At 41.2% G+C, this 16528-nt stretch overlaps 1 protein-coding gene across 1 annotated transcript in view; it reads left to right on the top strand.

The window, feature by feature from the left end:
* The window catches only part of CEMIP2 (cell migration inducing hyaluronidase 2), a 71642-nt gene that overhangs the window by 15384 nt on the left and 39730 nt on the right, over positions 1-16528 (top strand). The window contains exons 3-8 of the mRNA XM_081103885.1: positions 1232-1574; positions 4419-4559; positions 5136-5697; positions 9854-10023; positions 13679-13867; positions 15337-15506. Of these exons, the coding sequence (XP_080960011.1) occupies positions 1244-1574; positions 4419-4559; positions 5136-5697; positions 9854-10023; positions 13679-13867; positions 15337-15506 (1563 nt within the window). The 5' untranslated portion in view covers positions 1232-1243. The remainder of the gene's footprint in view (positions 1-1231; positions 1575-4418; positions 4560-5135; positions 5698-9853; positions 10024-13678; positions 13868-15336; positions 15507-16528) is intronic.

Genomic DNA, 16528 nt, shown 5'->3' with positions numbered 1-16528 from the left:
AGGTAATGCAAGTAAAAATACGTAAGTTGCTTCACCATAAGGTGAATATAGTGGGGGAAATGGAACACTAAACACCAGTGCTTGTCTGTTGGGAACTTGTAAGGGCCTCCATGTGGCCCTCATGACATGAACTTCAAAGTTCAGTTTGAAGGACTTAGAATAATGATACTCAAAGTATGACCACCTGCTTCTGTGTCACCAGGGTATTGTTATAAAAATGTAAAATCCAGGGCTCTCTTTGCACCAACTGAGCCAGAATCACTGGGGTGGAGAGTCTAGGAATCTTCATTTTTAACAAGCTTCCCTGGCGATTCTTAAGCACACAATGAAAATTGAGAACATTTGCCATAGCACAGTCACTCTCAACCTAGATGCTCATTAGAAACACGGGGAGGGGCACATTTAAGAGATAACAGTGGTTGGACATTGATATTAGGGGGTGGTTATATTGTGCAGCCAGATTGAGAAGCAGTGATATTAGAAGGTGATTCGTGAAGGTGATTGTCCACATATGGTAGGTGTTGGCATAAGAATGTCCAAACCTGTAGAGAATTTTTATAAAAATATATTTGAACCAAACAGGATACACCTGGAAGCAAGATCACCACAGACAAAAATATTAAAAATGCTTCCTATTATAGTAGTTTGCAGCAGCTTTTATGCAGGGAATTTAAAGAAGATTACAAGAAGGTGGGAGGACGAAAGGCAGGGATTAGAGTACAGGATAGTTAAAGATTATGTGCTCACTTGAGGGTGGTTTTGCCTGAAGGGTCTGAAAAGGGCTGTTTCAAAGGGGTGTTAACCTAGATGCACAGAAACAATGGACAGGGATGGCTTAAAGAGGTTTATATGCCGACCTGCCTGGTTAGGAATTTATGACCAGGTCACCCTGTAAGGTTACTTTTCATAGAACCCCTTTTTCCGCCACACAGGGATGTAAGTGGACTCGGTGTTTTCAGTCATTCCAGTGTTTACCAGGGCCCGGGGAGAAGGTAGGAATGGGGAATTGTTGCTTAAAGGCTATAGAGTGTGTTTGGACAGAGTTCTGGAAATGGATGGTTATGATGGTTGTGCACATTCTGAATGTCCTTGATGCAACCGAACTATACACTTTAAAATGGTATAAATGGTAAGTTTAATGATGTGTAGATTTTACTGCAATAAAATATACTTTTAATAAAAGCCCTTCTAATTCTCACATTTCTTATTCCTTTTCCCTTTCTTTTTGCAGTGACAGCGTATCATGCATGCCACTAATTCCAGGGGACGCTCCCCTGCTTTCCTGCAACCTCAGAATGGAAATGGCCATCGCTCGTCCGGCTATGTTCCAGGGAAGGTTGTCCCACTGCGTCCCCCTCCTCCTCCAAAGAGCCAAGCTTCAGCCAAATGTCCCCCCATCAGACAGGAAGCCCGGGCCAGCTTTGCTTTCTCACCTGAAGAGCAGCAAGCCCAGGGAGGAAGCCAGAAGCAGAAGAGGCACAAAAATACTTTCATTTGCTTTGCTATCACTAGCTTCTCATTTTTTGTTGCACTTGCAGTCATTTTAGGAATATCCTCAAAATACGCTCCAGACGGTAAGTGCGAGGTGTGCGTGTGTGTGTGTGTGCATGTGTGCTTATAGAACATATCCTAGAAGAAGAAAACAGGGGAATAAGATTAAAATTCTCTGTTATCTTAAGTTGGCTCTAGCTAACTAATATGTAATTAGTTAATACAAGGTGTAACCTGAATGAGAGCAATTGTCAAAGGAATCCATGGGAAATGATAAAATTAAAGGATGGCTTTGCCTTCCATTTTGTGACTTTGTCCCAGTGCTCAAGACATTCTTGAGTATTTCTTTTTGAAATGCTAATTTTAAGAGTCTTTACCGAATTCTTGTGGGAATTTCATCCTTTGTGGGAGATAGGCCTTTCATTTGCCAAAAGTTTTTAGTGATGAAAATCACTAACTGGAGTGATAAACTACCTTTGATTTTTTTTTTTTTTAAATATAAGTGAAGGCCCTGGCCGGGTAACTCAATGGGTTGGAGCATCATCTCGATGGGCCAAGGTTGAGAGTTTGATCCCTGATCAGGGTGCATACAAGAATCAACCATTGAACACATAAATAAGTGGAACAGCAAATCAATGTTTCTCTCTCTTTCTCTTCCTTCCTCTCTCTTGTTTTCTAAAATGAATAAGTAAAAATTAAAAATATACATACATATATGTGAAAATAATTAAGTTTGTGTTCTGCGGTTTGCAGCTGGCTGGGGGACTATTCCAAAAGAGAAGCCTTAAACATTTTTGAGGAACAATGTCTGTCCTAAAAGGAAAACATCCATTAGGAGGCGTGATTTCTGAAATATTTGTCTAAAAAATCACTCATTACTTCATAGTTAAAGATCATGTAGGAAGGTTTTAATTTCTTAAAGGCCTTTGCTTTCCAAGTTGGTAATATATGAATATTTTGGGTGATTTTGAAAAAGTTCATTGTCAGTCAGCCTAAATACTATACCAACGAAGAACAGCTTCATAACAGAATCCCATCCATCCGTGTGAAAATCAGAGAAGAAGCAGACGTAGCAGCCTGGGCTGGGCACCGTAGTTATCTGCATTTTTTAGTCTACAACATATTTTTGTCACATTAGATGTCTCCTTAAATGTATATAACATTTGAGAAGCATTTTACCATTTAAAAGACTTACAAATATTATTTTATTTAGTTTCCATGGATGATTTAGAGGTTTATAGACTTTAAGGTCCTGGGAGAGGTATGTCAATACTTCTAAGTAGACCTGAGTAAGAGATGTTCATATCAACATCTTTGTTGACCACACCCTTAGACTGACCACATTATGAACTTGTAATGTTGCTTTTCATTGCACATAGCATTGACTTTCCTTCCCTTTTCTCCAGCAGAATAACCAAGCTCACTGCTGTTGACTTATTCTTTCCAAGTGATTTGCAATAAAGGGATGCTAGGTTAGTGGAAAATCAGAGCCGAAACCTGTGGCTTTCACTGATGTTTTCATATTCCATTTCAAACAGTGAATTGCTGATGTGGTTCCTTGAATCAACATTCTTGAGTTTCATATTTTGGCAGAATATCAGTGGAAAGATCTGGTATGCTGAAGTATTTCAGGGTCAGGCTCACGGTGGTTATTGCTCTTACGTAAGTTTGATAATGCACCCACTGCTCAACAAGTGGGTAGCCGGGAAGATAGGGCAGGCCAAGCTATTTTTCAGGGCTTTCTGCAGACCACACACTTTCTCATTAAATAAATGTTACTGGAAGGAAACAGCCTGGAGTTTTTGTTGATGGTTCCAATGAAGCGTGCTCTCCTGGGGAATAATTATAAACAACTAAGGAGAATTATGTAACTATTGTAGTAGCCTCTAGATATCAAAAGACTGGATTTCCTTCTCCATAGCTGGGTACAGTGTTGTCACATGGGACATACATTCGCTTCTGATATGACATTTTGGAGAATTCCAGCTAGATGTTTTGTGGCAAGAGAGGGAGGTAGAAGAAAAGTTTAAGGGATCTTCAATATTAAGTTAGAACACATTCAAGAAATTTCTTGTTTCCTCCATGGGAAGGAAAGTTTAAGGATTATTCTTAGTATAGTAGTGATGATCACTGATTTACCAGAATTAAATATCAGTGATTATGAAACTGCTTTGAGAAAAATTAATTCCATGAAATAATTTTCAAGGTCTTAACTAGTGGGACAAATAATAGCTTGGAGGGCTGTAGGCTCATTGCTGTGTGTGTGTGTGTGTGTGTGTGTGTGTGTGTGTGTGTGTGTCTACATATAAATTTTACAGTGTCTAGTATAGAGTGGACAAATGGATCCTCAATAAATACAGTCATTAGTTAATCCAAACTGGCGTGTTGTCCTCCCCGCCCCTTCTTTCAAATTATAGCAGAAAATAAAGGTCTCATGCATTAAATACCTGCGGCATTACAGAATACTTTTATGTTTTCATAATCACCTATTCAAGAGGCAAGTTCTCATTTAGTAAAGGGTTACAGGAAGTAAAGTAAACCTCATTTCTTAAAGGGGAACTTTCCTATCACTCAACGTGCTGAGTAATCTTGGGTTTGACTTCTCTAATCTGTGGTTTTCTCCCCTCTGAAAATGAGAAGTCATGCCTTTGGCCATTTGCCTCTTGCAGCTTTGTTGGGAAAGGGTGGTACACTCTAAAGATAGGGATACTTTTCAGCTACTGCCTTGGGAGTGGAAGAGGTGCTATTATCACCTACTAATGACTCACTGTGCACAGGAAAGAACTTGGGAAGACCTAATATACATATTGCTTAGCAGTGCCCATTAATTTCAGATTGCAATACATGATGGTAGTGCTTGGGTTTGGCTAAAGGTATCCTTCCATTTTGTTGGGTTGATGGGATATTGATGTTGCATTGTCTTACAGAGAATTGCCCAGATCAAAACCCTCGTCTCAGGAACTGGGATCCAGGACAAGATTCTGCAAAGCAAGTTGTTATCAAGCAGGGAGATATGTTCCGTCTGACCTCAGATGCCACAGTGAATTCTATAGTCATTCAGGATGGAGGTGAGTAATGGTTCCTGTCTGTGGAAACAGCTTGCTGTTTACTACGGGGCACACTTGATGTTCTTTCCATAGAAAACTGTTTGTAGCCATTAGGATGTGGTGTTACCCTCACCACGGAGACATGCAAAGTTCCTGAGGTAGAACCATAGAACTCAAGAGCTCGAAGGGCCTTAGAAATCACTCGTCAACACCCTTGATTTATAGAAACCGAAACAGCTCCAGAAGGTGAATTCTCATAGCCAAATCTTTGTTACAGCTGTGGAGCGTGATGAGAAAATTAACATGGGTTCACGTGGAAAAATGAGATTCAGATTTGAAGGCTCTTCGATACTACTATTCTGGAAAAGATTTACCTCTAAAGGGAGTGGAGTGAAATTCATTTTTAGTGTGCTGAGATATGAGCTCTTCATTTCTGATGAGACTTAGTGTATTCTTTTTAAACTCAACTTAATTATGGAAGAGTCCTCCCCCCCCCCCCCCGCCCCACATACACACACACCCAAAAGTGAAATCTATTTCTCTGTATGTCAGAAAGATGTTTTCAAAGTGGGCTGACACCAGTGTTGTTCTCTGCAGGGCTGCTTGTATTTGGGGACCATAAAGATGGATCCAGAAATATTACTTTGAGGACTCGTTACATCCTGATCAAGGATGGTGGGGCGCTTCATATTGGAGCAGAAAAATGCCGCTATGCATCCAAAGCGACAATTGCCTTGTATGGCAAGTCCGATGAAGGTGAAAGTATGCCAACATTTGGCAAAAAATTTATTGGTGTGGAAGCCGGCGGGACACTGGAGTTACACGGGGCACAGAAGGCGTCGTGGACGTTGCTGGCGAGAACTCTGCACGCCTCAGGCCTGACCTATGGCGCCTACGCCTTTGAGAAGAACTTTTCCAGGGGCCTCAATGTGAGGGTCATTGACCAAGACACAGCCAAGATTTTGGAAAGCGAGAGGTTTGACACCCACGAATACCACAACGAGAGCAGGCGACTTCAGGAGTTTCTGAGGGTCCAGGATCCGGGACGGATTGTTGCTATAGCTGTTGGAGATTCAGCAGCCAAGAGCCTCTTACAGGGAACCATACAAATGATCCAGGACCGGTTGGGAAGCAAGCTGATCCAAGGGCTGGGCTACAGGTGGGCATACCTTTGTGCTTTCCTCTCCAGGTCCGTGTGAGAGTCTACATCTATGTGACAGGAGAGCAAGGGTGCACAGATACACAGCACACCAGGGCCTGCTCCAGGTCAGAATGGCCACTGCCATCTGCAGGACTGGTTGCCTCTTGCTTTGAAACATGGGCCTGGAGGACAGGATACTGGTTACAAATGCTCTCTTCTTGGCTTTGGCTTATGAAGCACTTTGTGTACTGTAGCATCAGGCTTGCGAAAATAAGAGAAATGTGGCCTGCCCATCATGGCTCAGTGATTGAGCGTTAACCTATGAACCTAGAGGTCAGGGTTTGATTCCCGGTCAGGGCACATGCCTGGGTTGTGGGCTAGTGTGGGGCATGCAGGAGGCAGCCAATCAGTGGTTCTCTCTCATCATTCGTGTTTCTATCTCTCTCCCTCTCCTTTCCTCTCTGAAACCAATTTAAAATATATATATATATATATATATATCAGCAATATGGTACTAAAAAAGAAAAAGAAAAAATCATGCAGTGTAAGGACAATTTACTCTTCTCTTTCATTATCTTCTGAAGTGTGTCCTATTAGACTCAGGCTAATTAAGGCACCTTAGGAGTTGAAAGGTTAGGGCCCAGTTTCGTGCTAAGTAAAAGTTGTCTTAAAAGTCTGAGTGGGGTGGAACATGCACAGTTTTCTCTTTTGGAACCTTTGGTGGTCATTTGGATCTACTGATTGGCTTGACGCAGGTCCGGGGAGGCCTGGCACACACGTGAGGAAGGAACAAGCTGGAGGGCCAGGAAGTTCATCCAGAGAGTAGGGATCATTTGTACTATTTGTGGTTCTTGTGCCATATTCTCGTTGACCGTGATTTCCTAACGCATCCCTGAGCTGGCTCAACATTTCATTCAAAAAACAGAAGTTTCAATTCTGCTTACTCTTCTTAGTAACGTCAAGGAATATCTGCAGTGAAAAGTAAGAGGATTTCAAAACTCACATATTAAAACAATCTAGTTATTTTGTTGATGGTTGGTTGATCTAGTTATTTTTTCCTTGGAAATCTGGTTGTTGGAATGAAATACAATCTACAGAAATTCTGGAGAAAGTTAAGACAAAGTGAGTAAAGAAAAGGGGTCTGTAATGTTTTAAAAGTGCTTTTTGTTCACCCAGGGAATATGTAAAAGTTGCTAAGAGCTGGCTACCCGTAGATCTTTGATGAAACGACACCCTCTCAGAGCCTTTGTTTAATCTAGTGCAGTGGTCGGCAAACTGCGGCCCCTCAAGTGTGGCTCTTCCACAAAATATCACGTGCGGGCGCGCACTTCCGGTGCAATTGAAGCTTCGTGGCCACACTCAAGGGGCCAGAGAGCCGCATGTGGCTCGCGAGCCACAGTTTGCCGACCACTGATCTAGTGGGTAGACAGAGACCTGAGTGGGTGAGGATCGAACAGTAAGACACTTGCTGCATCTACAGGCTGCAATGGGAGTGTAGAAGAAGGAATCCAAAATTGGCCTGGGTTAGTCGGTGGAGGCTCTCCAAGGCGAGGACGTTTAGGAGTGTGCTGTCTACGCGGTGGAATGGAGGTCTTTCCAGGCAGGGAGAACAATGTGCAAAACATCAGAAGTGTTTTTAAAAAGCTTTTATTAAATATAATATACATACAGAAAAGTGCTCAAAATAAGAATGTAGAGTGTAATGACTTGGCACAATGTGATATCTGGGTCGCTACCACCCCGTTCGAGAAATAGAACACTGCCAGTGGCCCATCCAGTTCACTGAGCACTCCCTCCACTCGCCAAAGGGAACCAACCGCCCTGCTTTTGTGGAGAACACTAAAGTGTTTGAACTTCATGTAAATGAGGGCAAATAATATATCATACTTTGTGTCTGGCTGCTTTGCTCAGCTCTGTTATTGAGGGTCATCTGTGTTGTTGCATGTAATGCTGGCTCATTGTCACGGCTGTTTATTTTCTGTGGTATGTTTATGCCACGAGGTGTTCACGGCTGGCTCTCTGGGTGGCTTTGCAGTTTGGATCTCTGTTACCACAGGCGCTTCACTGAATGGTCTTTACCCACCTCTGGATGCACCTGTGCACCTATTTGTGTAGTTCCTAGACCTAGGAGAGGAGCACTTTTTCAGTTAGACCCCCTCCTTTGTTTCCTGATCCAGGAATGCCAGGGGCTACAACCTTTGTTTCTTCATGCCATTATTGTTCTAGATCAGTGTGATCATTAGCCATGAATATTTTGTTTGACGTTATTTATTTATTTATTCTCTCTACTGGTTTCTAAATTCCCTTTAAAATATAGCTGCTGATTTGGCGGAGGAATCAGTGTTGTGATCCTTTGCCAGTGTTCCCTGCTCTGACATTATCTCCAGTGTACATAAACATGCCCCTTTGAAGATAATGTTCTGGTGCACTGACATTTTCCTCAAGTGGAGGCGGGAAGTAGGAGTGTTTTGGAGATAGTGTCAATAGAATCCAACATTGTTTTATAGTTGCTGAGGCAGTCCTGGTAAATAAAGGAAGCCTCTGCTATTTTTCCTCTCCTCCCCTCTCACACAGGTGATAATACATTGAGACAGCCTTCATTTGATTCTTTCTGCTGTGTCAAGGAATATAAATAGAGCTATAAAGCGTTGTCAGCCAAAGAGGAGCTAAATCCAGGCAGGGGTGGGTGTGGAATTTATAAGGATGTAGGCATACTTCGGTTAACTTTTATCTGTGACTATCCGGCCATCTGTCTGGCATAGATTACATTTGGTGTATTTTGTTTTTCCTAGAGAAGGAAGTTGACATTTTTCTTTTCATGTTTTAAACCAGGAGACTTAAGGCAAATTTTTTAGTCTGTATTTTTTTTTTTTTTGATTGATTTTTGGCAACAAGCTTAAGCAAGTCCCTGGGAGTAAGTTTATCCCAATATCACAGAAATAAAATGGTGTTTTCAAGAACACATTGCTTTTAACAAATAGACACGTAGGATGTACAGTCTGTTGGATAGTAATTCCACAGCTTTAAGAAAGCTAAGAAACATTTAGCCCAGTGGTTCTCCGCCTTACTTGTACGCCTGAGATTTAAATATTCCCGATGCCCAGGGCCCACCCTTGGTCACTTACTTCAGGATCTGCAGAGGTTAGGACTCCAGGCAACTGATGTGCAGTCGGGGTTGATAACTACTGCTCTGTGCTCTGACCTCCAGCTCATGGGTTCTCAGTGTGGTCTCTGGACCAGAGGCCTCAGCGTCACCCGGGAACTTGTTAGAAATGCAAGTTCTCAGGCTCCATTTCAAACAGGGGGTGTACCCGAGCAATCTGATTTAACAAGCCTTCCAAGTGATTTTGGGGTCTGCTGATGCCAGCGGACCAGCGCTGTAACTCGGTGGTTCTCCAGTGTGTTCTGCACTTTCAAATCACCTGGGAAACTTTGACAATTTACTAATGTCGGCCCCATCTGTAGAGAGGCTGACTGCATGGGTCTGTGCTGGGTCTGAGCAGAGATGTGTTCTGATAAATAAAGCTCCCCATGTGATTCTATTATGCAGCTAGATTGGAGAACATTGCAGAGAGGAGAGTCGAAAAGAGCAGGTTTTATTTATTTATGTATTTATTTTTATTTATTTCAGAGAGGAAGAGAGAGGGAGAGAGAGAAACATTAATGATGAGAGAGAATCATCCATTGGCTGCCTCCTGCACTCTCCTTAACTGGGGATCGAGCCTGCAACCTGGGCATGTGTCCTTGACTGAAATCAAACCTGGGACCCTTCCGTCCACAGGCTAATGCTCTACCCACTGAGCACCCGGCTAGGGCGAAAAGAGCAGGTTTTAAAAGAAGGAAAAATAAATGGATTCTTGGCCAGAAGGGTGGTGAATGAAATGGGTGTGTATTGAAGATGGAAGTCAGTCATTAATTCAAGTCACAGTCACCGGTGTTGCACCTGTTACAGAGCTGGACAAACAAGGTTTCAAAATTCAGGTGCATTTCCTTCTGAGACGCCATTTACTTCACAGTCAGCGTTTGGACTTGCAACCTCATGTAGAGAAAAAGGTGGAGGGACTGGAAAGAATGAACCAGGAGACTCAGACGACACCTGATCTAACATCTGTGCCAGGGATTTGGGTCAGTCCCGCGACAAATAATCAAATGCACGCGCTCTTGTTCCTTCCAGGCAAGCTTGGGCTTTGGTTGGTGTCATCAACGGTGGAAGTACGTCTTGCAATGAATCTGTGAGAAACTATGAAAATCATAGTAGTGGAGGAAAGGCTCTTGCCCAGAGAGAATTTTATACTGTGGATGGTCAGAAGTTTGCGGTGACAGCTTATAGTGAATGGATTGAAGGTAGGCAAGCACGGTGTATACTTTTGTAAGACATGGGTAAGTATTGTGACACATTTTATTTTTTAAAGTGATAGTGTATTCAAATGACATTCCAGTTAGATTTCTCAACTGGTTGAGAGTAAAACCAACAGTTCCCCTACTGTACTTGATCTTTTAGACTCCAGGGTTCTTTCTGGACTAGACAACGATCTGTTCTAGATTGGGCACCACCCACTGGGCTTTGTGCGTGGTTCTCGAGCCGGTTTAGTGTGGCTAACTAGTGAAAATAGATTTCTTGCCCTAACCGGTTTGGCTTAGTGGATAGAGCGTCGGCCTGCGGACTCAAGGGTCCCAGGTTCGATTCCGGTCAAGGGCATGTACCTTGGTTGCTGGTTGCGGGCACATACCCAGTAGGGAGTGTGCAGGAAGCAGCTGATTGGTGTTTCTCTCTCATCGATGTTTCTAACTCTCTATCCCTCTCCCTTCCTCTCTGAAAAAATCAATAAAATATATTTAAAAAAAGAAAAGAAAATAGATTTGTTTCCTGGATGTGATATGGTGAGCTGTCTTAGTTTATGCTCGGTGACAGTGAACATGATCTTGTACCTTGAGTCTTCTCTTTCTGTACATATGTCAGCAAAATTACCTTTGAATACATGTTATAAAAGTAAAAACTAATCTTTAGCCACATGATTCAGAGATAATTATTTTGGTGCAAATAATCTAGTATTTTTTATCTTACGTATGTTCCCTCCCTTGGTGTTCATTTTGTTTTAACCTGTTTTCCTCTCTTTAAATAACATACTGCAAAAGTACCTCATGTCTTTATATTTTCTTCAATATACTTTTAATGATAATCCATCTTTCAGAAGAGCTATAATTTATTTGAATAATACCTAGTACTGACAATCAGGGTGCTTCTGACTTTTTTCTCTTAGTGACGTTCACTGTATATATACTTTTTTACTATCCACGTTGCTGCCAGATTTTTGGCTTTAGGTATACATTGGCAGCTCTGGGCTTGCCCATCACCTTTTTCCCCCAACCAAATATTATACCCAAACGAATGTGAAATGAGTGAGTAAGGTGTTTCATTATACCTCTAATTATCCAGAAAGGCTTAGTTTAGACTGGGCTCATTCTCTGTTTTTAGAAGTAGCGTAACAAACGTTTTTACTAAAATGACTTTCTGGAGACAGAATGCCCGGATTCATATCCCAGCCCTTGCACGTACTCTGTGATGGTGGGCATGTGACTTTCTAACCCTCAGTTTCCTCATCTGAAAAATGGGGATAATAATAGAGACTGCCATATAGGGCTGTTATGAGTATCAAATGTGAAGAATATGACGTTATCTTTAGCATAGCGTGTATAATAAGCACTCAATAAAAGTTACCTATTTTTTTTCTATGAAATATTTCATCCTTGGTGGCCTTATGCCTAAACATTTTCTAAATGTTTTTTAAATTGGTTTTAGAGAGAGGAAGAGAAAGAGAGGGGGAGGGAGATGGGGAGAAAAAGAGAAACATCTATGCGAGAGAAAAACACCGGTTGACTGCCTCCTTCACGCACTCTGATCAGGGCTCTAACCCGAAATCTGGGCATGTGCCCTGACTGCCAATTGAACTGGCAACTTTTGGTGCACAGGACAATACCCAACCAACCGAGCCACACCAGCCAGGGCAGTGTTACCTATTTTAATGATGATGCAAATGTGACCTGGGTTATAATGGTGTATTTTGTATGGTCATTAAAGAGAGCCTTTTGCTTTAAGACAGAGTTTGCGTTATGAAGCAGGGGCTTTTACTCATTGCCTCAAAGCAACCTTCTGGGTTTGGGGTGAGGAGATGGTATGATTATGGACGAGGAAGCTGGAATCAAGCTCAGCTTTCTGCCTCCAAGAAAAAGCAGAAGCATGGGTGGCTGAGAAGCATTTCTTAGTCGGAATTTGTGTGAAAAGTTCAGTACAACTGCTTCCAGTAAGATTCCAGGCAGAAGATAATTACTGACAAACCTCGGTCAACACTTCCTCTGTGGGAAATATTGTTTTCATTTTCACATTACGGATGACTGCTCACTTCTGGAGGAGGGTACGTGCTAGCTTTCTGTCGCAGGTTGTTGTTTGTGTCCCACGTTCTCAATGACTCCTGCTTTCTGGAAGAGGGGCCAGTTCTCGTCAGGAAGCAGGGGGGAGGCACTTACTTCCTTTCAGCCTCCAGTTCCATAGTGCTGATAGGAGATAATCTTAGACAGGCTTTTATCCTAAAGCCAGAAAAAAAAGTGAGGAATAATATAGATCTTCCCCACCCACCTTCTGGGTTCAAAAACAAAAACAGAAACACGGAAACAAATTCTAATGATCATTTAAGTCAAAACTTATTTACCTAGTTTTTAAAAAAATTTATTGATTTGGTGTTTTTTTAGAAGGAGAGAGAGAGAGAGAGAGAGAGAGAGAGAGAGAGAGAGAGAGAGAAACATTGATGTGAGAGAGAAACATCAATCGATGCCTCCCGTGCATGCCCCCCCCGCCCCCCCCCCCGGGGGGGCGTCGAACCCCACAAGTTGGGTGTGTGCCCTGACTGGGAATTAAACCTGTTGCCTTTTGGTATACAGGACGACGCTCAAACCAACTGAGCCACACTGGCCAGGATAATCTAGTTTTCTTAAAAGCATTTTTGCTTAAAATCATCCTTGTCATCTTTTAAAAGCATTATTGAAATACGTAAAATTTTTATGAAAAAGTAATATTTAGTTGCCTTTTTTTAGATAATTTTTTTTGGGTAAGAATATGGAATTTTGGGTAAGGATTGTTGCTGCCATGAAGTTTTTTATTACCTTTGTTCTTTACCTGTCTATTTAGATTCTTGGGAAGGCAGAATCATATAGAGGTTAAGAAATTGGCTGTACCGTTTTTTGGCTGTTATTCAAACTCCCTGACCTTTGGTTTCTTCATCTCATACATATAACAGTGCCTCTCTCTCATAGTTGCTTTCACAAAAGGTTATTATGTTTGTGAAGTCCCCAACATTTTAGCTATTGTTATTGTTAGTTATTATTTGGACAACATTCCATGATGGGCTTTAGTATCTGGACTCAATAAACATTAAAAATGCACTTTACATTTCTAAGGTATCTATTTTTTGGTGCTTGGTAGACACTGAAAAGCAGAGTAGATCACAGTCTAACGGAACAGAATCTGAGACTTGCTCAGATTAGGTTTTATCAGGATCGATGGCTCAAGACTATAAGGAGAACTGGATTATTCCTCGTGCCATGTCTGAATTTCCATCCTTTTGATTCCCCCGACTTAGTAGAGGTGTTTTTTCACTCCCATCATGGTCCTTTAGAGCAGCGGTCGCCAACCGGTGGTCTGGACCACTGGTGGTCCGTGAGGTCCGAAAGGTTGGCGACCGCTGCGTTAGAGTCACTGTCTTAAAGGAGCACCCGATCAGCATGTTACATTCTGGTCAGGGGTGGATGGGCTCTCTCCTCATGGCAGGGATCTGTGTTTGCATCTTTCACTCATTAATATCTACAGAGTGACATCCACATGGTGACCATTAGTAAAAATATGCTGACTTGTGTTTATCATGACTGTCGATTTGTTCATCAGTGAGAGGGTCCACATTAGGAGAAAAAAAACTTCTGCTAATGCATCGCTTTCTTTCTGGTTTAGGTGTTTCTCTTTCAGGTTTCCGGGTGGAAGTCGTGGATGGCGTGAAGCTTCACCTGCTTGATGACGTCAGTAGCTGGAAACCCGGAGACCAGATCGTGGTTGCAAGCACAGACTACTCCATGTACCAAGCCGAGGAGTTCACGCTGCTCCCCTGTCCCGAGTGCAGCCGTTTCCAGGTCAAAGTCAAAGGTATCCGGCTGCGCAGAATGCTTTTTTGGGAAACACCCTTTTCTTGGGATTTGATTCCTGGAGTTATATGTTCCCCCCCAATCACCATCATCACCACCATCACCATGTTTCATGCCTGTTCCATTGTTTAATAAAAGATGAAGACATGGTGGATTGATTGCTTTCTAAGGTCCTTTCCAACTTCTTTTTAAACTGTCAAGTAATAGTAAACCCAACCATTCGACTAGATTCATTTTTAATGGAAATTTATCTTCTTAATAATAAAAAAGAAATCTGTGGTTTTTGAGTGCCTACTTCCTTCGCAAAAAGTAGATCTTATTAATATTTAAAATGGAACCAAAAAGGTATTTTAAGAAGACTACATTTTCTATCAGAATCTTCACTTGTACATCTTCTGAGGGAGAGCAGTGCCCAATGATATTGTCACTGTAAACCGTTTAGAAAGAATGGGCAAAGCTTCTTCATGCATTGCCTCAGTTATGGACTTCATTGTGTATGTCACTCGTTATATTGCTTTCCTTGCTTCTGTACTCAAGAGCTTACAGTAACTATTGGATAAGTACTCACTCAGTGAGTGATTTAGAGCTTTGGAGTTTAAGGGAAACTTTTTTGCTTTAAAATAAAGCAGGATGATTGGCTCGCTTGGCACTTTTCCTCTGTGTTTCAGTGTTGTACTTTTCCTTCTTGATAACACAGGGCATAAGCAGAAAACAGAAAAACGCAGAAAACTACGATACCATCTGGCATTGATTTTGTTTGGAAATTCCCACTGCTGTTAACAAGTCTACATGATAATGAATCTCCATGATCTCAACTCCTCGATTTACTTTTATTTTCTCCCTTGAGTTTATATAATAAAAACATCAGAGAGGAGCTCATTATTAAAGAGTTTCTAAATTTCCAGTCAAAGTGGGAACTTAAAAGAATGCATAATATTAAAATAGGAAGACGTAGGAAATAAAAGATGGTAGTTTTTGTGCTATTAATGTGCAAATGCAGACTACTTCAACTTTGAAGTAGAAACAAAAACAACTCACACCCTGTTATCAACATCAATAAAACCATTAGTTTTTCTGGACTCACCATACATTTGGTTTTTCATGTGTCCTGGGGGGGGTGGGGGGTGGGGGGTGGGGGACAAAAGCATATGGATAGGGAGAGAGAATCTGGATTCTTCAGTAGATTCCAGATTATTGTTTCCAGATTAAGGGAGGATTGAGCTACTTCAGGGAGGAGCAAGCTCTGTGTGGATTTGACAGTTGGTCAAATTGGGTGGGTGATTCAACCAGATAATCACTAATACCCTTACTTCCTGGAATTCTGTGGTTCTGAGGTATTAAACTTGGATGGAAGTGGACAGTAATGTTTGATAATGTCTTGGGGTTACAGAATAACGCGACTGTCTTTTTGACATAAGTTCCATGTTTTCTTTGTTCTAATATTATTTTTCCCTTGCCCACATCAACCAGAAACCCCGCAGTTCCTGCACATGGGTGAGATCATAGATGGTGTAGACATGAGAGCTGAGGTTGGAATTCTCACCCGGAATGTTGTAATCCAAGGAGAAATGGAAGATTCGTGCTATGGTGAAAACCAGTGCCAGTTCTTTGATTATGATACCTTTGGGGGACATGTCACGGTAGGCAGAAGGATTTGATGCATTCTTTGAAACCTTGGTTGCTAAATATATTTGAAAAAACTTTCAAGTTTTGGAATGAGATCTATAAGGATATTAAGAAGAAATCATATTTTATTTCTCTATTGAATGACAAAGAGCAGATTTTAGGTAATTAAAAGAAAGTTTATATCTTCATGTAGTTGACCTGGACCTGAGGTTAAGCTGTCTAAGAATTGCCTTATGAAGAATTAAATCAATACATTGGGAAGAATGAATTATACAGAGGCAAAAAATAAATCTTGGTATGAAAGGATCAATTGGTTTTTTATAAAACATGATTAAGCAATATACACAGACAAACTCTGTTTCTGAAAAGCTATTTTTTACATGCAGATTTTCTGTAAAAGTATTGAGCGCTTTCTATGTGGTAAAATTGCTCTATATCCTAACTATTGGACTTCTGGGCTGCATTTTGGCCGCCTGTGTTTTAAAATCAGTGTTTGTGCAGTCAGTGGGCTACACTTCATAGCAGCATTTCTGTTACACCAACTTCTGAAATGTTGGTCAATGTTATTTCTTTGTTTTCAGTAGTATGGTTGAAAATCCAGTGTTTAAAAATATGGAATGCCTTAATTGTGGATCACAGGAATTTTTTAAAAGAACGGAAGTAAACAATATTATATGCCAACAAAAATATTGAGGGCCAATTTAGAAATATCTTTTTCAAACTATTGTGGAAGTTATGGAAATAAAATAACAAGATGAGACTGGAACTGACCAAAATAGTTGAACAAATCAAACCACATACAGAAATCATTTCTGCAGCTTTCCTAGTTACATTTCCTTTTATTGTTAATATAAGATGCTATTAGTCCATAGCCCTTTACTAGTAAAGCAATCACTTATGCAGAGGAGGAGCATTTGCTAAGTTATTAACTGGGGACCCGGTAAAATAGTGTGCGAAAGACAGTAAATGTTTTAATATGTATGTAATCTCCTTCTGACATTTCCTATGAAACAATATATTTTGCTACTTTCCTGTA

This window comes from Myotis nattereri (assembly GCF_964212035.1).
Source record: "Myotis nattereri genome assembly, chromosome: 12".
NCBI lineage: Eukaryota > Metazoa > Chordata > Mammalia > Chiroptera > Vespertilionidae > Myotis > Myotis nattereri.
This window is presented reverse-complemented; position numbering and strand designations above follow the sequence as displayed.